We start from the raw sequence: 23395 nt of genomic DNA, 5'->3' as shown, positions 1-23395 counted from the left end.
TGGGGGGGGGGCATTTCCTTCTCTAGCTCGTTCGACAGATAAGGAAGCTGAGGAAAGAAGGGTTAAGTGACTTGCTCAAGGTCACACAGCTAGTACCTGAGGCTGGATTTGAACTTGGAAAGATGAGTCTTCTTGACTCCAGGCCCAGTGTCCTATGCACTATGGCTCCACCTAGCTGTCCCTTTGTTTGTATAACCACTGTTTAGCAGAGTGCCTGCTACAAAGTAAGCACTTAATAAATGCTTATTGATTGACTTCCTATTACTGCTAGGATACATAACAGACTCCTCAGTTTGGCATTTAAAGCCCGTCACAAACTGTTTTCAGTGTCCCCTTTCAGCCTCATTACTCAAGGATTTTATTCATTATCTCTATGGACAAACCAAACCGCTTTTTTTATGTTCTTTATGCATAACATTCCATTTTTTGGTCTTGGCACCTTTGTTTAAACTGTCCCCCATGCCAGGGATGTACTGTCAAATAGGTAACTGAGGAAAAAAAATTCTTTGCATCAAGTTTCTTTGAAAAAAATTTTATATCAAAGATACATAAAGAACAGACTCAAATTTATAAGAACAAGCACCATTTCCCAATAGAGAAATAGTCCAAAGCTATGAATAATGAAGAAATCTAAACTACCAATAGCCACATGAAAAACTGCTCCAAATTACTAATAATCAGAAAAATGAAAATTAAAACAACTTTGAGGCACCATCTCATGCACAAAGATGATGAAAAAAAAGTAAAATGACAATTGTTGGGGGGATTGTGAGAACACAGGCACACTAGTGCCCTGAAATTATGAGCTGGTCAGTCATCCTGGAAAGCAATTCGGATCCATGCTCATAAAGTCACTAGATGGTGCCTACTTCTATGTGGTTTGATACTGCTACTAGGGCTATGCTAAGGCTAAGAGATGAAGAAAGAAGAAAAGGGTCCATATATTGGAAAATATTTATAGTGGCATTTTGCTTCTATAGTGGCAAAAAATGGGAAACTAAGGGAGTGGCCATCAGTTGGGGACTTGAATAACAAAGTATGCTGTTTGAATGTAATGGAGTACTACTGTGCCATAAGAAATGACGAAGGAATGGTGTCAGAGAAAGCAGGGAAGATTTGTATGAACTGATGCAGAACAAAGTGAGCAGAATCAGATGAACAACATCTACTGCTATAACAATAGGTGAGGACAAAGTACTCTGAAAGACAAGAGAATTCTGACCAACAGCATGACCAAACACAAGGTCAATGGGCCAATGACGAAGCCCATCCTCCCTCTCCTGACCGAGGGGATGGACTCAAGAGGCAGAAAACATCCATTTTTGAATGTGGCCAATGTGGGAATTGGTTTTGCTCAAGGGAAGGTGTCCATTTGCTAGAGGGTTTTTTCAGTGGGGGAATATGGTAGGAGAGAGAAAACATAAATGCTTGTTAAATGAGAAAAGTTCTTGATCAGTACATACGTCTCTGTGGCAGGATCATAGACTTCACAGGAATTCAAAACTCTTCCAGAAACATTGTTCCCTAAGCTTCCACCACACACATAGATGAGGCCATTGGCTTCCACCATCCCATGGCTGCATCGCTGAGTCAGCATGCTCGGCTTTGTGTGCCAGCTTTCTGTTCTGGTGTCATAGCATTCAAACAAGTATAAAGCAGAGTTTCCTTTGGGAAAAAAAGGCCCTGTCAGTGTTTGTTTCACTTAGTTTCGCCATCATGTGTGAATTCAGATTTGAACCCAGGTCATTAGTGACAGGAGGGAAGAATGTATGGTTTGGAGATCAGCTTTATTCCTACACCCCAAAATGTTATGGATTTCAGCATAAAGAGAATGAAATCGTTCCTGTGTTGCATGTTGTTTTTAGAGCGGCTGGCTTTAGTGATACAGATGTTAGAAAAACGTGGAAGGGAGAATCTGTCACAGAGACTGTTTCGTGGGTGGCTGAGCTTCAGAAGAAAAGTGAAATATGCCTCCAAGCTAGTGGTCCATGAAGGAAGCTACCTAAACCAGCAATGTTTGTACAAATGGAGGGAAAACAGTCCAACTGAGCCCAGATGGTAAACCCACATCTAAAAAAAATTAGAAAAAAGGAAAAAACCATCCCATAGAACTCCAAGTGCTATCAGACTTCTTTATCACGTAACAAATGGTCCCTCCTTAAGGGTGTGCTATCCACATTTCCCCTTGGTCCTCCCTTTGGTGACTGACTGTGTTTGCCGATAACCAAGGTCATTATTGGTCTGTCCCACTTGTGTAAACTGTGCATTAGGAGCCAGTTTACCTCTTTCCTGCTCTTCATTTGAATTGTACATCTCTGAGGGCAAGACCCACACATTTCTCTTTGCAATTTCGCCTTTAGTAGGAGCTCAGGATGCATTTTTGACAATGTTATTGCTATGGATCAATGCCTTTCTCTATGCTACCTTAGAATTCTGAACCCTAAGATGGCTCCACTAGCCCAGGAGAATGTCACCTCCTTAAGAGTAGGGTGTCTTGTCTCCCCACAGCTTAGCACAGTGAATGATATGTAGTAGGTGCTTCCACAAATATCTGTTGAAGGGCCTGAATTCGGTTGGATCCTAATTCCTTTCCTACCTCTGGAGTTTACAGATATTAAGACCAGAAAAAGAGTCCATTCTCCAAGCCTTCAATGAGGAAAACAGCCACAAAAACACTTAGACAGAAGAAGCATCAACAGATAGTTTTTCAAGAAGTAGCCTGATGACTTAGCTCTAGGTACCTCAGATGGGTTTTCCCCCTGTACTGATTGTTGGGGCTCTCCATTCTCTTATGTACTGGTAATTTGGTAGCATCATTTCACTGACTCTTGGGGGAAATCTAAAAGACACGGAAGATTTTCTGAACAGCTGGTGTTGAAATAAGAAACTGAAGCCAACTGATGATGTGGCAGAAGAGTGAGACAGAGGGCAGCTCTGTGCCATCACCCCACATGGGCCACATAAGGCCTACCATGGAAGCACCCATTATCGTGGGACAGGCAGAAGGCTGTTTTTTCTGATCAACCAAGAGATAGTTTAAAACTCTCCCACACAAAACAAAGCTACAAGGGTAGTGGAAGAAGAGCCTCATGTTGAAGGGGTTGGCTCATGCCAAGTTATTCTTAGGGGGGTGGCTCTTATAACTGACCCCTAAAGCTGAAAGCCCCAAGGCAGCAAATGTAGTATGGCATCTCTAGACTGCGTCATCAGTGCCTTCTGAGAAGAACCACAGGTCCTTCAATGGCCTCCAGAAGCTGGGGCCCTTTCTAAGAGTGGGCGGTTAACAACAACCTCTTTTATGAACGGAGTTGGCTCTGAACGGTAACAGACAATGTAACAGCCTCTGTTCAGAAACATAAGAAATGCCTGTGAAAGCATTCCAAACATCAGAAAAGTATAACAAAACTCCCAATTCTTACCCACTTCTGAGCCTCCAGATGTATAAATTTTGCCTTCTGCAGCACAGGCTGCTAGGCTATCTCGGGGTGCTGGAGGTCCTAGTTTGGAGTACCAGCTGTCCTTGACGACATTATAGCAGTCCATCCGCTTTATAGGGAAGAGCTGAGAACCTCCCAAAATGTACACTACATTGTCCCAGAAGACACAAGCTGCATCTCTGCGCTTTTCAAAGGGGCAGCGGATGTCTGTCCAGCTATAGTCCTATAACAGGAGAGAATGAGATTCAGTTTGATGAGGGTCAGTGAACAGTGTGCAAGTTTATAAATTCATCTACATGATGTCATATGGAAAAACAAAGTAATATCTTGCCCAAGCCTAAGCATCTGATTTAAACTGCAATGATTTCTTGAGAATAGCTGTTAATTCAAGGGTTGGGTGGTCCCTGCTTCCAGCTCTGAAGTAGATTTGATGAAGAATCTTAGATGTGTCACCTTCCCTCCTATTAACTGTTTATAATAATGCCCCAAATAAGTGCACTTTTGATGGTGAAAACAGCTTTCGTTTTCTAATGTAAACTCACTCCCATATTTTTTTCACCTCCCACCCCCCCCCCCCAATTGGCACAGACCCTTGAAGCTCATTGGATAAAAGAATTAAAGTGACAAAAGATGCAAGATTGCATTGATGGTTGAAGACAAAACAGGAAGCCCGAGTCTGCCTTCAGTTCCTCAAGAAGCTCCCTGCTGGTGGGGCTGCCTGTCCCACCCCCAACCCAATTGCCAAGAGGACCTTCCTAAAGTACAGATCTGATTCCATCACTCTCCTACTCAGTCAGTTGTAGTGGCTCCCTATTCTTTCCAAGATCACACACAAAATCCTCTAATGCTCAAAGACCTTCACAATCTGCTCCTCCTTCCAGTGTTCTTACACCTTCCGTCCTACCTAATACCCTGTCATCCAGTGATACCGGCCTCCTTCGTCCATCTCCAGAATCCAGGCATTTTCCCTGGCTATGCCCTATGCCTGGAATGCCCTTCCTCCTCATCTCTGCCTCCTGGCTCTCTTCAAGTCTTAGTTCAAACTCACCTTCCACAGCAAGATCTCTCTTCATTCTAGTGCCTTCTCTCTGTTCATTATTTCCTATTTATCCTGCACATAGCTTGTTTGTGCAGTTAATTGCATGTTTTCTCCCCCATTAAATTGTGAACTTCTTGAAGGTAGAGACTATATTTTCTATTTCTGTTTATCCCAATTACTTAGCACAGTACCTGGCTTATAGTAGGTGCTTAATTGAATAAAAAATCCATTGACCAATTGAATATTGATAATTAATAATTATTTATGTTTTCATTAATTTTAATAATAACTACCATTAATAGCATTTCTATAATGCTTTATAGTTTGTGAAACAGTTTAGAATCATCATCTTATTTTGTCCTCAAAACAATCTTGGGAGGTGTTATTGTTACACCTATTTTACAATTTAGGAAACTGAGGCATGAAGAGAATCAGTGACTTGCCCAGAGTTTCACAGCTAGTAAGTGTCTGAGGCACCATTTCTTAGTTTTTTTTTAAGTTTCATTGACTTTTACTTTTTTTTTTTTTTGGTTAGGCAATTGGGGTTAAGTGACTTGCCCAGGGTCACACAGCTAGTAAGTGTCAAGTGTCTGAGGTTGGATTTAAACTCAGGTCCTCCTGAATCCAGGGACAGTGCTCTATCCACTGTGCCACCTAGCTGCCCCGAGGCACCATTTCTAAGTCTAGAGCTTTCTCCACCAAACCACCAGCTGCCTAGTATCTGTTTGATGCTGGAGGTGATGAGGAGCCAACGGAGTTTACTGAGGTGGGGGTGACATGGTCAGACCTATACTTTAGGAAGATCCCTCTGAGTACAGAATGACAGTCTGGGTCGTGCTGGCCAGGGGCACATGAGACTTTTCCATCAGCTGTGACACAAAGAGGTGTCTGTGGACTGGAGGGGTGCCGTCTCCCTGGCATGACTCGGAATGCTCAGGCATGCTCTGCTTGTCATGCACCAACATAAAAACACTAATGTTATAATCCTCCAGGATCCTTAAATGATATGTGATGATGCCTGTGTGATGACCTTAATGGCTACAGTTCTACTTCTGGGATTTTGACAGCTCTTCTGGAACAGATGCTGTCTATCTCTTTGCCTTCCTTAGAAACCACCCTCAGAATCAGCCTAGGAAGCAGGTAGCATGGTGGGTAGAACACTGGCTCTGGAGTTAGGAAGACAAGTTCATATCTAGCCTCAGACACTTAATAGCTATGTGACCTTGGGCAAGTCACTTAGCTTCTGCTTGCCTCCATTTTTTCAACTATAAAAAAATGGGGTTGTTAAGAGCCCCAGGGCTGTTGTGAGTATCAGAGATAATATAATAAAGCCTTTAGCACCATGTCTGGCACTTGGCAGGTGATAGGTAAATGCTAGTGATGATAATGATGATGACCTGCAGAGTGGGCTGTCCCTCAGTGGTGAAGGAGTTAACTCTCATGGCCTCCTAAAATTCACTCTTCATCCTAGTTTGGCTGAAGTAACCAAGAGAAAAACACAGCCAAACCAATTTCATGAGTAGGGCATGTTGCTGACAAGGTGCTCCTCCCCATTCAACTGATTGAAAGCATTGATTTCCTTCTGGAACACACTGTAAGAGTGAACATTTTTTTAAAAGACTTGACTAATGAAACTCTCGAGACAACTCACCTATCTTCCAGTGCTCCCCCTCACCCCGACTGATGGTGGCCAGGAAACTGAGGCTTCCTAAAGTTATTCAGAAGAGCAGCCTTTCCAAGTCAATATAATTTACAGGGATCTAGAAGCTGGCAAAAGTTTTTTCTTTGCCAATAAAATGTTTGGTTGCTTTTAGCCTGATCAAATGAGATCATGGTTATGGAGACACTTTGAAAAATGTCAGGGGTTATGCAAAAAGAAGATATTATTATTATTATTAAGGGACCAAAGAGGCAAATCATTAAGAAAAGAGTTTGTATTTGAAGTGAACTAATTCCTTGTGATTAAAGTAGAGAATGAACAGTTATTTGTAGAATATGGTTATGTTGCAATGACTAGAATTCAACCGATGTTTTCTCCTAACAAACTGAAGCATGAGAAAATGATAAAAATTTAATCAGGAGGAAGGCAAACACATTTACACTTACAACTTGGTCTCTAGGAGCTCTCCTCTATTTAGAGACCCCCAAGTACAGAATCCTCAATACATAGGTCATAGCTAAAGACCGGATGCTGGGATCTGACTAATTTGACACAAGCCAAGTGAAATGAAATGTTGCTACTGAATGGATTATTTCTCCAGTAAAGAAAGATTGGACATGATTCTCTGCAGAAAAAGACCCTAGGATGAAAAATCTTTCAAAATGGAAATTTAGGAAATCCCCAAGCAAAAGAAAATGCAGTGAGGAGGCAGAAATAATGGGGGGAGGGAGGGTAGAAGAGAAGAAAGAAGGGTAAATCCTTAATTATCCTTTCCCCCACCAATTCTCCAACTGTCCACATCTCTCCATATTTGTGTTGAGGAGCTCATGCTGTACATGAGGGGATGAAATAATAACATATTTCAATATATGATCAAGTGGGTTGTAGGAGATCAATCAGGGAAGGCATCCTGGAGGAGATGGGCCTTCAGCTTGGCCTGGAAAAAAGGGTAGGACTTGGAGGGTTCAAGAGTGGTGGGGATCCAAAATATATAGGGAACTAACTACTGTGTACAACCCAAAGCCATTTCCCAATGGATAAATGACCAAAGGATCTGAATAAATAGTTCTCAAAAGAATGGCCAACCACTGACCACCATATAAAAGACTGTTTCAAATCACCATGAATGAGGAATACGAAACAAAACCCCATTTCACTTCACACCTAGGTAATTGGCAAAGATGACAAATGCAGACCTTTAAAACAGTCTAAAAATGCTTACTGTGGTTGTTGTTATTGTCAATGACAGCAAGGCTGTGGAAAGACTCATGCACTAATTGGTAGAGCTGAAAATCAGCTTGAAATGATGAAAATTAGCTTGAAATGTCTATACCATCTGAACCAAAGATTCTATTGGAAGGTATATGCCTCAAGGAAGTTCACAATATAAAGGTCCCATATGTACCAATGTTTATAGTAGCATATTTTTGTTGGAGTGAAGAACTGGAAAGACGATATCCTTTGATTGGGAAATGGCCAAATAAATTGTGGTGCCTTAATCTACACTGAAGTTTGTATTTATATGTGTATCGCAAATAAACTACAATGTATAATGTAGTTTTATAACTAGTAAAAGTGTGACTTGGGAGGACAGGACCTAATTAACTCTGAGCTGGTTTTTGGACCAGCTCCGAATGTTTCTGGCAAGGCCACAGAGCCTGACAAAGAGAGCCTACTAAATGAGTCCCACTCCCCAAGGAGGAAAAGGGTTAATGAACAGCCACGGAGGAAGAATATGCTCATCTCATGATTGAAGTCTTCTGTTCAGTAACAAAAGGCCCCTAGACTTAGGGATGCTGGAAGTAGTTAGGTACAATTAGGCTTCATTAACAACAGCATGCAAATGGGCCATTTCCCAGTAGTTAAAGATCAGCTAAAATAGCAAAGGGTCAAAGGGGACACCAGGGACTAGCTCAAGATAATTACTAATTAAGAATCACAGCTAAAGTAATATATCATGAAGGGCTCTTCCCTTGTCCCACCCTTTAAAGTACTCCATTTTAACCAGAGTCCCTGGAAGCCAAATCTTGAAGCACCTTGTCAGGGGAGCATCAGGTGCCAGGTCTTGCCAGAGTCTTTTCTGAACAGTTAATAATGAAAGAATGTAATGGACAGGGAAGGGCACTCCCATCCTCATCTTATCTACCATGCCACTTCTCTACCAGGGGAACTTGCTATGAAATGATTTTTAAATTTGGCTTTAGATCAGTGAGCAACATTATGACCTATTAGCTTCAAGCAATTATCCTGATGCCCTGAATCCTCTCCCAGTCACAGATGCTTTCCAGAGTGACTGACCTACAAATGCCCAGCTCTGTGTGCCCAGCCGGGCTGGTCTTTGGCAGACAATGTCTTCAGTTTTCTGCATGGCTGTCTTGGATGAAGAGAAGCTTTTAATTAAATTAACTCTGTGGGTCCCCCCCCCCCCATCTCTCATTACCAGGCAGATTGCTGTATTAACAAAAATCTGGGCAGCTGGAACTCTATATGGTATTAAAGAACAGGTATCAGTTTTGATTTCTTAAAATTAACCCCCCCATTAGCTGATTGATAGCAGGTGAAAACTTTTTATAGCACTGCAGTCAGGGTCACAGGCTCTAGAGGGTTCTTTCTCTTGTACATGTGTGTGTGAGAGAAATACATATACATATGTATGTAAAAAAGTAAAATATATGTGTATGTGTATATTACACATGTGTGCACATATAATCAAGTAAAAAAACCTCTCCCTACCAGTAGAGATCAGTACATTCCCTATGACTTATACTCTTTAAGCCTGGGTCCTGAGAGGGTATCTTCAATTCTCTAAGAACAGCTTTCTCTGCACTATGCCATGCTTGGGAAGGCTTCATGGAGGAGGGGAGCCTCAAGAGGCACCTTAAAGGACTGGCTGGGTAGAAGAAGGCAGAAGAGAAGAAGTGATGGGGTCCATAGACAGAGAATCAAATTTCGGGTCCTAGACATGAGCCTTTCTCCTGTGAGAAAATAATAGGATTTGGCAGATACTCAAAGGCTCACCTGGAGATTAATCTAAACTGATTGAATTAAGTGAGAGTGATTGATTGCTGATTAGCCTACTTCAAGTTAATTAGATTGTAACCACACCCAGCTGGCCCTTAAAGAGGTATTGTTCTCAGAAGCTAAAGACTTTGAACTTAACTGGAGACCACCTTCAAGTCCAGTGAACCAATGGATTTGGATGATGCCTCAATCCGCTTGAAGCAGTGTGTAAGGACCGCCTCTACAGCAAGCTTCCACACTCAGTTTGAGGGAGTTCATGGTTGAAGCAAGCTCGTGGTGGAGGACTTGAGGAAGAACCAGACCAGGCTGGAACTCTAGGCTAGAGAGGCCTTTTCTTAACTTTCTGAACTCCATGTGTTTTCCTTTTTACTAATACCTGGTATGCCTTAATAAATCCTTAATGGGGAGCAGCTTAGGTGGTGCAGTGGATAAAGCAACAGCCCTGGATTCAGGAGGACCTGAGTTCAAATCTAACCTCAGACATTTGAAGCTTACTAGCTGTGTGACCCTGGGCAAGTCACTTAACCCTCACTGCCCTGCAAAAAACCCCAAAAACCCAAAACCAAAACAAATGCTTAATGCCCAAAGACTGGTGCTAAAGCTTCTAATTTAAGGCAACCACACATTAGATTTTTTTTTAGACATCCCACATTTATATTTTAAACATCACACCCCCAAATCAGATGAGACAGTACTTCCCTCCTCCTTGGCAGAGCTGGGGGAACAAGGAGCAGGGAACACTGCCTATAATGCCACACTCTTCTGCTCCATGGGCTTTTTTGCCAGAGCTATTATTTCCCCTCCTATCTTAGAAGCTCTAGGAAAAGGGTGGGCAAAAACAATAGCAAATGTAGGGAATATGAAAACAAAAGACAAAAATATCAATTTATTTCATTTCAAAGGCTTGGGCCTTTTGTATTTGATAAAGTGTCACTCATAAGAGCCCCATAATTCTATACTTCATATAGAAAAGGAAGTTTCATAAAGGGTTGGGAAAGGATTTGATGACTTGAATGGTCAATGTGAAGAACCATATCCCAGATGGTTAGGGTAGTGGGGATGACTAAATTTAATGCAGTCCCTTAGTAAGTGAAGAACCACACTGAACTTCATGTTAAGTGATCCTTACGGGTCTGCCAGGGTTCCTAATGAAATCTTGAGATGAGGTCATAGAACCTCACGTGTTGCTTCACTTGGTGTAGCAACAATGTGTTTGTTCTAAGGCAGCTTGCTGCTGCTGGTGGCAGGAGTGGAGAGAGCACTGGGCTTGGAGTCAGGAAGACTTGAGATCAAAAACAGCCTCAGATGCTTACAAGTCATGTGACCCAGGACAAGTTATTGAACCTCTGTCTGCCTCAGTTTCCTCAACTTTAAAGTAGGTTTAATAACAGCACCTGCCTCTCGGGGTTGTTGTAAGAATCAGATGAGATGATGTTTGTAAAGCACAACATAGCAGACACTTAAATGCTTATTCCCTCTCTCCCTTCTCATTTGCTGTGCTTGAATATGCATCTGTTACAAGGGAGGGGTTTTCTCTGAAGGGGAGGGGGGACAAGTGGTAATTTCTTTTAAGAGCATCAATACTTTTTTTTTAATTGAAGAAAACAAAAAGCAACACAGAAGGAGGCACAAACTATTTCACTGAAGTTAGGCATATTTTTCTTTAAAAAACAATGTATATGACAGAAAGCCACAGCCTCTCACATAATCCTCTTTTTTGTTCTTTCCATATTGAATTTTTATGTTTGTTGATGATGGGGTTTCTGATAAAAGAGTTCCAAGCAGCTGTGACATTTTTTTCCTTTTCATTTCAGGCTTCTCCATAGCCACCATGCCTACACTGTCCCGATGATGCTCTGGGCCTAGTAGGGGGGGAGGAGGAGGCGGAAGGAAGAACAGGGGAAGACAAAAACTTGGAATGCCTAGGATCTTCCCCAGGGAGAAAGATGAGTCCACGCTCCTTTTTCTTTCCTGAATTCAGCTCATTAGCAGACCAGAGGGATCCATGCTCAAAGGTCTGCCTCTGCTATTCATGTCAGTTTGGATTCAGGTATCAACAGCCCTCCCTGTAGATTTGCAGACTTACAGCTACAGAGTAATGGGGTGGGGAGAAGACCACTGACACTTGGTACTGGTTGAACAAACAATTCCAAGGGGAGAATCCAGCAGGCTTCAGAAAAATAACTAGTGTCTGAACAAAGGTAGCATTTCAACTCAATACAGTAACAAAATAATCACTTGCTTCCTGTCTCAGTACATAACATTGTCCCACTGACTTTCACATTGTAATTAAAATAGAATTCTGTCACTACTGATGGGCAAGGAACCATTTCTGAGTTCTTTTAAAAATAAATCTCTGCATCTTAGTTTAAGGATTATTGGCCTAATTCCATGTAATTCAATTAAGTAAATGCTCCCTATAATTTCTCCCGCTGGAAATAGTCACCCCCATCCTTGGCTGGTATGGCCGAGGCATTGCTACAATGGCTTCATCACACTGAATCCAGAATCCTTTACATAAATGGGAAGTCTCAGGCTGTAACAAATTGGCCAAGCCTTCTATTTCTCATGTAACACATCTGGTGTACTGTGACATATAGCCTGGCAGAGAACACAGATGCAAATCTAGCCTTGGGTGATTGCTCTGACCCATGGCAAATTTGAACCTTGCTGGACTTCAGTTTCCTCCTCTATAAAATGAGATGGCCTGAGGCCCTTTCCAACTTTAGGTCCATGATCTTATGATATCTATGGATAGTTTGTGCTTTGGAACGTTCTTTTCAGTGATCTGTTGTGAAACCAGTTTTTTTGTTATTGAAGAGAGGAACTTCAATGAATTTACCCACTAATGTCAAGAAGTGACACTTAAATAACAGAAAGTGGTAAAAATAAAAACTTTCAAGACTGATATTCACAAAATGAAGCAATAATAGTGGTTCTTCAGATTGGCACAAAGGGATTCCAGTCCTCTGTGCTTCAGGGGAAGCAAGACTAATGGCTGAGAGTCCAGGGCATTCAGTCTACAAGTGATCAGAGGCTCAGTGAAGAGTTTCTTCCTTCCAAAGAGAGTGAGAACTTGAGGCCTAATGGTCTGGGGCGGGGAGTAGAACACCTAAGAGTTCCATTCTTTCTGCAAATTGCCAAGGAAAACACTCTCTCATGTTCCCTCACAACCCTAAGTGTGTGAATGATGGTTATTTCTTTCCAAATGAACAAAGAAATGAGTGAAAACATGGGGAAAACCACCCAATTCCAAATTTACCCCATAGAACACATTTCCAGGCCTCCTAATCATATTCTTAAAAGATCTGTTCTCCACTCCAGCTTCCCATTCCCCTCCTTCCTCTCCCTGGCAGGCAGCCTTGGCTAAGTGGCATTCTGTCCTGAGGTAAAGCCATGTTTGGGTTCTGTGTGCTCATGGACCAGGAGGATAACTGGAACAACTGAGATAACTTTTCTGATCCTTTGCTTTCTCATCTGCAAAAGGGAGCCTCTCTCTGGTTCCTTCCAGGCTACCCTTAGAGGATTTTTATTTGATTTCTAAATGTTCTTTCCACCTGAAATTAGATGTCAGCAGGGTCCTTGGCCTTTCTGGTCCTAATAAAGAGAAGCTTCACTGATAGGCCTTCTAAATCTACAGGGATGTAATTATTTCCAATAGCTTTAGCCACACTGGAATTGAGACAGTGGATATGTGCGGTCTGAAGAAACAGATATCCAAGAACAATGGATTACAAGGAGCTTCATTTTTCTCCCCAGCCCTCATCACCACGAACAAACTCTCCAAAGCTCATGCATCATTTTTCTGCCTAGTAATGTCCCCAAATGAAGTTTCTTCTGAGCATGTAGAGGCCTTGCAAATGTTAACCAGCCGGGGCCTGCCAGTTGTGCTATGAGGGGGAGACCAATTTGTCAGGGTGACAATTCTCCAGGGCCCCGAGGAGATGGATTGCTTAGTGCTGAAGGTGCCTAACATGTCACTACTAGAAGAAACCCACTCTGTTCCTCATGCTGTAGCTTATGAAGAGAAAGGAATAATTTGGAATTTCACCTTTCAACTGGTCTCTACAGGAGGGAATAATGGAGGAAGGAAAAAAGTCCAGCTTACTAGTTGGCAATAATTCCCAATCAGTTACTGGCTGTTAATGAGGTTAGACTTCAATAGGGGTCCCAGAGAAATGCTTTGGACAGATACTGACTAGCTAAAGCCTTCCTCAAGAGGACATAAAAGGGGGAACCTAATGGTCTCTCACCCACTCATTCAATCTCACTGTTTTATGTATTTTAGGCAAACACAGCTGGAAGTACAGATGGAAACCTTGGACAAGTTTGGAAGAAAAGGAGAAAACTTTGGAGAGATTCACTCCCTCATTCACTCGGATGATACCCACAAATGCCTGCTCTGTTGGTGCCAAGGCTTCTGGAATGGGTCCTGGGTGAAAGGGGAGAGAATTCAGTTACCTTTGGATTGAAATATCTACAGGACTGTGGTTGGGATCCTCCAAACAGGGCAATCCGATAGTCATGCTTTTTCCTTCGAGGCCGTGTGCCTTCTACCAATTCTTCTCTATCCTCTGGGGAAAGCAGATGGTACCTCATCCCACCTAGAGAGAGATGACTATTTACTGCTAAGAACTTCAGATTCCTGACCCCTTTGAAAACCTATGGTCACAGCCACTGTGTCACATTTCCTCACATGATTTTCCTCATAGTTTTCCTCTAAAATTGGAAGAAGGGAACTGGTAGAAGGAATGAAGCTGGGGTCTAGTCCCACCACCACCCTTAGGAACCTTCTTTATTCTGAATCACAGACACAGAGTTGGCAGATACCTCAGGGCCACCTAGTCCAACTGATAATAAAATAAGACTGAATAAGACTACCTTCTCTAGTGTCCTCAAAGGACCCCTGAATGGGAGGTGGGTGTGTGGCAGTAGCCGAGTCCACAGCCCATTCCATTCTGGGACAGCTCTTATTGTTAAAACCTAAACTTGCCTCATTGATTATTCTACCTTATCCTGTTCATGATAGTCCTTCAAATCACACCCCCCTGAGCCTCCTCTAGGCCCCAAAAGCTCCATTCCTTCACTGCTCCTTATATAACTCGACCTCTTCCATTAGTTTCCCATAATCTTCCAAAGGTTGCTCAACATAGCTAAGTAATCCTAAGTCTATTCTTTAAGAATCTGAGGATATAAGTCAGGCCTGGTGACCAATGTAGAGGCAGTGAGATGGTCTTAATATCACTTTACTGCTCAATACTTAAAGAAACTAATTCAGACTCTTCACTGGAAGGTCAAATACTGAAGCCTAAGCTTACCTACTTTGGCCACATAATGAGAAGATGGGGCACACTGGGAAAAGTCCCCTGATATGGGAAAGATTGAAGACAAAAGGAAAAGGGGATGTCAGGGGAGGAGAGGGAGAGATGGCATCACGGGAAACAACAAACATGAACTTGGACAGACTGCCAGAGATAGTGGAAGATAGAAGGGTCTGATGTGCTGTGGTCCACGGGGTCACCAGAAGTCAGACATGACTGACAACATCTTATCTCTGACTTCTGACCTCTGGGGTACTATCTGACAAGACTATTCTTGCTGGTTTTATTCATCCTATGAAGTGCTGTTGCCTCCAATTTCTATACATATTTTTTTAAAGCTCATTTACATGGTCCCGTACAGTCCTATTAGGCTCTGTAGATTATTCTGCCCATGCTCTTGTCAGAAACTGTTTCTTTTTACCCTCCTAATTCATTCCTGAGAGCTTCATATTCCTTCCTGGGCTGAGTTCCCCCATAGCATTTCAATCTGTGGGATCCCACCTAAGCTTTCTCTGAAGCCTCTGGCTAACATCAAATTCTTCCTGGTATGGTCCTTCTCTATAACAAATTCTGAGACTGAATGTTCATTTCCCCTTCAGGTTTCCATCATTTCTAGCCCCAGCGATGAGTGCCTCTTGATTGTTGGGAATCCAACCAAGAGGAGCAGCTGCCAGAGCTGGCTCCTCTATAGGCAGGTGCTTTCCTTTTGCCTGAGATCAGGCTCTAGTATACCTCCTGCTGCCGTGGTAGACCTGTGAGGTGCTACCCGAAGCCCTCTATTTACTCTTCCTATACAAGTGGTTTAGAGTTTATCCTGAGGAGCATATGCTCTCTTCTGCCACTGTTGATCTTCACCCAAATGCTCTCCACCAAATATCCTCACAGGAGCATATCTTAATACACAGTGTCACTCCACAGTGCCCTCTAGTCTTGCTCCTTTAGTGAAATAAGGGTTACCCTTCTAGAGCCTTCTATCTATTTCATCTTGTCAGGTTTCAGCGGACACCACTGACAGGGCCAGACTGGGCCTCCTCCCATTCTCTGTACTTGGTGGCCTATCTGCTTTGGTCTGATAAAGACTTGGATGCACATGAGCAAGGCTAGCATCCACTGTACCCCTAGCCTGTGGGGGCATGGGAAGGGGAAGATCAATGAGGAGTCAGAAGGACAGGCAAGAGGCCAGGAACAGAAGATCGTTGACTCATTCTTCTTGTCACTCTGCTCCAGTCAGTGGGAAATAGCAACTCCCTCCCTTATTGGCAGTCTTGGAATAGGAGAGGAAATTATTCGGGCAAAATATTTCTTGATTCTCTCAAATTATAGTTGGGAGTAAAAAAAAAATTAAGTCAGTAACAGAAGTTTCAAGGTGGAAGGGGACTCCAGAGTTGATGAAACTCTTCATTTGATTCGGTGAGGAGCCAGGTCCCGAGATGCAGTGACTCGCCCAAAGTCACAAAAGCTACAGTGAGTTAGGTGAGCTGTAGAGCGAGGATTTGAACCCAGGTCTTCTAACTTCAAATCTGGCCCCTTTCCACTGTGCCACAGTGACTTCCAGCAAAAGGAAAGTAAAAAACTATCTGAACGAAAAAACTGATCACTGATACCGTTTTTAAAAGCTGTTGATTATGATAGCACCAACTCTTGATCTTAACTATTTAGGATAAGCATCTAAGAATCAAAGTTAAGACATGTTGGTGAAAAATACAAATGTCCAAATATCTGAAAAAGACTCCTATAAAAAGGTCCACATTCCACTACTAATCAGACTCATTTAATTGGATAAATGAAACAATGCTCTTTGTTCTAAATGAGCCAACTGCAGGGAAATTTTAGTGTGCCAAGAAATGCTACCCAATGGCTCTTCTATCTTAGAAGCCCTTGATGTTCTGTACAAAGTATCTCATGGGTACTCAGAGTAACAGTACAGAACTGCCTGATGATACCTATTTAAGGAAAAACCAAAGACAATCTCAAGTATTTGTTGACCACAGTATGCTCACAATACATGTTTGTTGACTGAACTGACAAAAAGTATTTTTTATCATCAAGAAATATTTTAAGCAAAAAAGCTAATCTCTTGGATGCCAACCACAAGGCAAAGTCTCCTGCTTTGAAGGCTATAGAGGCAAAAGAATTCTTCAGGTCACAATTTGTGTTGAATGAATGTGAATTTATCAGTCCACCTATCAGACTAGTTCTTTGAGAATAGGGATCATTGCATTCTTTGGTATTTGTAGCCTCAGAATCCAGCACAGTCCCTGGCATAGTGTAGATGCTTAATAAAGTTGTGCTGAATGACTGACATATAATGCATTCTGAGGTCATCAATGAGCCACACTGCCCTCTAGTCTACTCCTTTAGTGAAAGAAGGTTCATCCTTAGACAGATAGCAAAAACAAAGTACAGTACTAAGACCCCTATTGAAGAAAGCTTTTGAATGTTAGGCAATGGTCTACTTATGTGAACTGTTTCTTATTTGGCTTATTTAGTACGCATAAGAATATTCTAGGGACTGTAACAAAAAGATCTCTCTTTAGGAAAAATGGGGGAAAATTCTCTCACATAAAAGAAGAGTGAAAGGAAAAGCTTTTACAGTGTAGAGGAGAAATGGGAGGAGAGTGAATAGCAGGGAAACTCTTGAACATCAGTCTCATCAGAATTGGTTCAAAAAGGAAAGAATACACACACACACCATACATATCCACAGTTGGATTAGAAGATCTATTTTACCCAACATGGAAGGTAGGAGGGGAAGGGGATAAGAGCAAGTTGCGGAGAGATGTTGATAAAAAGGAAGGCAGATTAAGGGAGGCATTGGAAAGAAGCAAAACCGACTTTTGGGGAAGACACAGGGTAAAAGAGAGGAGGAGAGGAAGGATAATAGGATGAGAGAATACACAGTAATCATAATTGTGAATGTGAATGAGTGAACTCATCCATAAAATGGAAGTGGATTGCAGAATAGTTTAGAACCAGAATCCAGCAGTATGCTGTTTACAAGAGACACACTTGAAAAAGAAACACACACACACACACACACACACACAGAGTTTTAAAATAAGGGGCTAGAACAGAATCCATTAGGCGTCAGCTGAAGTAAAAAAAAAGGCACAGGTGGCAATCAGACAAAGAAAAAGAAAAAATAAACCTAATTAAAGTAGATAATGTGGGAAACTACATTTTTGCTAAAAGGTACCCACAGACAATGAATTAATATCAACAAGTTTTATAGTAAGTTTCTCTGATAAAGGCCTCATTTCTCAAATACATAAGGAACTGGGTTCAAATTTATAAAAACTAGAGCCATTCTTCAATTGATGCAAACAGGCAGTTCTCAGAAGAAGAAATCAAAGCAATCTATAGTCTTATGAAAAAAATGCTCTAAATCGATCTTGATTAGAGGAAGGCAAATTAAAACAATTCTGAGGTACCACCTCATACCTATTACATTGGCTAAGATACAGAAAAGGAAAATGATAAATGTTGGAGGGAATGTGGAAAAGCAGGGGACACTAATGCACTGTTGTTGATTTGTGAACTGGTTCAACTGCTCTGGAGAGCAATTAGGAACTGTGCCCAAAGGGCTATAAAACTTTGGCATACCCTTTGACCCAGGCAATGTCACTACTCAGTACCCCAAAAGATTAAAGAAAAAGGAAAAGGACTTATATATACAAAAATATTCATTTCAGTGGGGGTTTTTTGTGGTGGAAAAGAATTGAACATTGAGGGGATACCCATCAATTGAGGAATGATTGAACAAGTTATGGTATATGATGGGGATGGAATACTATTGTGCAATAAGAAGTGATGAGCAGGATGCTTTCAGAAAAAAAAACCTCACCCCCTCAACATAGACATTCCCATAGTTCCATTTATTAACATTCTTCTCTTTCTACATACCCTCCTTTGACTGCCTCATCTTCCCCCTCCAGCTATCACCATCATGTGAATGATCTCCCCAATCCAACTTCTCTGTCCAGCTGCAGATTTCCATCTCGTTGCAGCTTATCTTTACCCAGATGTCTCACACACTGCTCAAATATAGTATGTCCAAATGGCTGTTTGTCTTCCTGACTTCCTTAGTCTTGTGACCAGCACACCATATTCTTGGTTGTCTGGCAGGCTCTTCAGCCTCTTACTCCTCTTCACCTCCAGCATCTTTCAATTCTGTCTCCTCCTTTCTACTCACACTTGTATTGGTCCAGTTCACATTCCCATTGCTGCTCCAGTGGTGTCCCTGCCTACAATCTTTTCTCCTTTCAGTCTCTCCCATACATTCTTTACCAGATATGCCTAAAATACAGCCCTGATCAAAACATTCCCTTGTACAAAGACCTGCAGTGGCCACTACTGTTAAAGAAGCAAATCTCATTTCCTTAGTCTGGAGTCAAGGCCCTTTCAAGCTTCCTAGCTTTAGCCATTCTCTGCCTTGTGCTTTCCAACCTCCATGCCTTTGATCACACTCTCCCCTCTGTCTGGCAGAGCCTTCCTTGAACAGCTGCTCTGCTCATCTAATATTTCCTTCAAGGCCTTGCTCAAATTCCACCTCCCTCAGTGATGTTCCCCTTGCTCCCACTAGCCAAGAGCAATCTTCCCCTCCTTTGACCTCACCAAGAACGTTCACATTCCACTGTGCATTAGACTTGTTATGTGAATATACAAGCCATTTCTCTCCTTTAGATTGGAAACTCCTTGAAGGGAAGGCACTGGGTTGACTTTCAGTAGATATTTGTTGAATGGATAGAGAAGAAAAAGCTGGTAACATGACTTAGCTTATAGATGGATATGAAGGCAACTTACTTACTTATCACCATTTTAAGGCACTCGGGATTGTCCTGAATTAGTGGTTCAGCTTGTACCGTTTTACTTAAGAAATTCTTTGATATGAGGGGAAATCTGACTTTAGCAAGAATGTCGACCATGAATGACTGCCGGTTGGGTTCATCATATTTCAGCCACCTGACTGCAGCATCATATACCTAAAGCCAAAAAAGAACAATGAGAAAGCAAAGTCAGAGTTGTGCTGGGGCAAACACTATTTCCCAAATGGCTTTGCTGACCCTCCTCCCCCCACCCCAGCACACATGGGTGGCCCTGGAGCTCGCTAGAGCCTCCAAGCATACATGTGATGTCTCCATATTTTAGACACCTTGAAATCCACTTGTAACATGTTGGTTTACTAGAGCTAATCACTACAAGTAAATCCAATCTTGTCCTGAAAGAAAAACTCTTGCATCCTTAACCATGAACTCATTCTGGTGCCTGTTACCAGAACTCCATGTCCCCCCTGCCCTTCTGCGGCAGGGCCTCCCTTGGAAGTTGTTTGTAAGTAAATAAGTTTTTGGCTGGTCAGTGGAACTGCCAGAGACACTCAGCCTCCCTGGACTTCAGCTTTCTCCTCTGTAATAATGGGACAATAATCCTAGAGTCTCTTCCTTCTAGTGGTTATTATCAGGTTCAAATGGACATGTGCATAAAGGTTTCGTAAATCTTCATGTGTGGAATTAAATGCCAATTACTCTGCTGGACTGTGACAACTTGTACATCTATCTCCAGTCCCATCTTTAAGAAGGTTGTCTCAATGTCCCCAGAAGCCTCCTGAAATAAAATCACATACTGACCTCAAAACCAGAGGTCACTTATCATACTTGGTAAGTCACATAGTGTAAATAATGATAATAACAACCACAGCTCTACCTTAAATTCTACTTCCTGTATCAATTTCAATTAGAAGTTAGCAACTCATATTATCTGTGCCTTTTTCCATTTCAGTGCAGCTGCTTTGAATAGATCTCTCTTATTATCATTGAAAATATTTGTACCACAAAAAGACCTATGTGCACCCCAGCCTTTTCAGAACAATTCTATTAGCATAAAGCAAGGGCACTTATGGAGGGTATAGAGCTGACCTTTTAACTAATCCAAAGGGTGTGGGGTGTGGTCATTCCTCAGCAGGCAAAAGTCTAATACCAATGAGGACAGTTTGTTTTGCTCCCAGTATAATAGCCATTAACCCTGCGTGATGAAAACTGCTCTGTGCTAGGGCATCTACCCATAAGTGTGTGCTCCTGCCTCCAAGGGAACGGAGCAGAGTAGAGCAAACCTGCTGCCAACAGAAATGCCCAGAACAGAGTTTCCTGCTGGGTGCTCACAGCATCATCTTGGTACATGCACACCCAGTCTGGGCACTGACTAGCTCATTGGCCCTGGAAAAGTCATTTCCTTCTCTGAGCCTCATTTCCTGGGGTGCAAAATAGAAAGAATACTATTTACATTTTCACTTCGGTTGCTGATGGGAAAGTGCTTTATAAACCTTAAAGTTTCCAGGTATAATTTTAGTATTTGTACAGCTCTTCAGGGTTGGCAAAGCACTTTACGTGTTTTCTCATTTATCTTACACAACAAGCCTGGGGGTAGTTGCCACTATTATCCCCTTTTATAGATGAACACACTGAAGATAGGGAAGGTTAGTGACTTGCCTAGGATCACACAGCTCACTAAATGTCTGATGTTGGATTTGAACCCAAGTTTTACTGACTCCAAGTTCATTGCTTTATCCACCATGCCACCAAGCGGCTCTGAGTAAAAGAACAGCTTCCTTTACAAGCCTGTACCCATATGTCCTCTAATCAGGTGTTCTAGTCTTTCAAAACCTCATTTCTTCCCCCATTTCTCATCACAGTCACAACCAATCTTCCTCAATCGCTCCTTTTCCATATGCTCATCTTACATTTCTAGATTTAATCAATGCTTTGATGGGGAATTGGGTGATCAAAACCCCCCAACGAGGGTGGTGATTTTTCAGCACCCAGGACCCCTCTCTCCTTCACCCAGATGCTGTCAGAGTCTCACCTGATCCTCTGCTCTCACAGTCAGGGTATCCTGGTTCAGAAGGTGGGTCACCCGCGTTTAACATCAAGTTGTAGGAACTCACTGTTTTGTAACCTTCAGTGAAATGCTGATGAATGAAGTCATCAGCTGTGGCCTTCAGTTCAGGACAGTCAAGGCACTCAGCTAGAACACTTATACCTACACATAGCAGGAAAGTGAAAAGATAAAGAACAACCAACCAATGAGCTACATTTAGAAAGACAAGCACAGAGGAATAGCAACTGTGGCCAGTGAAAATAGGAAAATGATGCCACTGTAGATCAATTTCATAGATTTCAATTTCAAAGCAAAAAACAGGGAACAGGTTTCTTTTAAGCTGTTTTAAATTTTATGCTAAAATGTATAAACAAACAAACTTAGATTCAGCCACGAATAATAGATCCTAATTTAATCTTAGCAGTCACATACATCCAGAAGATGAGTGGGGAAAGTATGATTCCCATCAGTTGTCTTTGTTATTTGTTAATATCTCTAAGGAAAGATTTGATAAAGGAGGAAATAACTGCTTATTTTTAAAGATTGTTTTCAAATTTAAATGTATTTATTAATCCATCAACAAGAACACGCTATGCGCTAAGCACTATGCTAAGTTCTGAGGACAGAAAAAAAAAAGTAAAAACAGCCCCTACCCTCAAGGAGCTTACATTCTAATGGGAGAGACTGAATGAAAGTTGAAATGAAATGGATTTTATGTATCCATGTCATCCCTGTCACCCATGCTACCTATTGATGACTGAGGATTTAGATGCAGTGAGGTGAACTTTCTAACCCTCTGATAATATTTTAGGAATGAACCAAAGGGCAGGGGTATCTAAAAACACTGGAGGGGCTTTTGAAGAGCAGGGGAAAGAAAACCTTGTACCAGAATATCACACACACTCACACATGCACACAGATATACACTCACATAGTCACATATACTCAGTCACATGCATTTACATATGCATAGTCACACATTCATAGTTCCACACACACACTCACATATACATTCACAGTCACACATGCCATTCCCAACCACTATCTAGACCAGAAGAAGCAGAAATTAAAAATATGTATGTAGGCATAAGTGTAATTTCTGGATCTCTAAACAAAATATTCAAAAAAGAAAAGATTGCCTTACTCTCTCTGTGAACTGCAAGATAAAATAATAGTGATAGCAAAAGTCTCCCCAATGGTTGCTTTCTCCTTACTACAATTCACTGATGTGCCTAGGAAGAGAAACTGTTCCTTAAAAAGTTGCCTGTAAGGATGCTAGAAGGGGCTCTGGCCAGTTCAATGAATGAAAATATCATCTAAAACTAAAGCCTTTAGGACATAGAGGAAAAGAGCTGCTGCAACAAGAATTTATTTTAAGTCTCTACTATGGAAAATGCCCCTACCCTTTGACCCAAGAATTCCACTAATAGGCTTACACTACAAGGAAGTCATTAAGAAGACAGACCTCATATACACCTAAATATTGATAACACCATTTTTTTTTTTTGTAATAGCAAATGACTGGAAACAAAGCAGATGCCTACCCACTCAACTGAAGAATGACTAAACACATATCATACATGAATGTAATAGAATGTGACTGGGCTGTAAGAAATGATGTGTGTGATGAAGACAGAGAAGCATGGGAGGATCTGTATGAACTGATGCAGAACTAAATAAGCAGAACCAAGAAAACAATCTACACAATGTCTACAATAATATAAATAGAAAGTGTGACCACACACACACACACACACACACACACACACAATTCAAGGGTACAAAATTTTAAAGAACAAGTCTTATGTGAAAGAAGAGATGTGACATGCCCCTTGTTCACAAGTGTGGTACACTGCATCTGTTTTCATACTTTTGCAATGTGTTCATCAGTTATGATGTTTTTTCTCTTTAAAACATTTTGTGTCCCTTCACTTCTCTGGGGCTCACTAGGTTTCTCCATTTATAAAATGAGGGAAGTGGCCCATGGAAGCTTTAGGATCCTAGTGTTCTAAGACTCTTGAAGTTCAAATTCTGTAGATGCTCAGTG

The 23395-nt window shown here is 41.7% G+C and overlaps 1 protein-coding gene across 1 annotated transcript in view; it reads right to left on the bottom strand.

Annotated features, from left to right (window-relative positions):
* Window positions 1-23395, bottom strand: part of KLHL7 (kelch like family member 7) — a 48290-nt gene that overhangs the window by 5714 nt on the left and 19181 nt on the right. The window contains 7 exon segments of the mRNA XM_043969251.1: window positions 1464-1665; window positions 3420-3660; window positions 13619-13761; window positions 19286-19460; window positions 21334-21387; window positions 21390-21415; window positions 21418-21510. Of these exon segments, the coding sequence (XP_043825186.1) occupies window positions 1464-1665; window positions 3420-3660; window positions 13619-13761; window positions 19286-19460; window positions 21334-21387; window positions 21390-21415; window positions 21418-21510 (934 nt within the window).

Source organism: Dromiciops gliroides, chromosome 5 (assembly GCF_019393635.1).
Source record: "Dromiciops gliroides isolate mDroGli1 chromosome 5, mDroGli1.pri, whole genome shotgun sequence".
In the NCBI taxonomy this organism is placed as follows: domain Eukaryota; kingdom Metazoa; phylum Chordata; class Mammalia; order Microbiotheria; family Microbiotheriidae; genus Dromiciops; species Dromiciops gliroides.
This window is presented reverse-complemented; position numbering and strand designations above follow the sequence as displayed.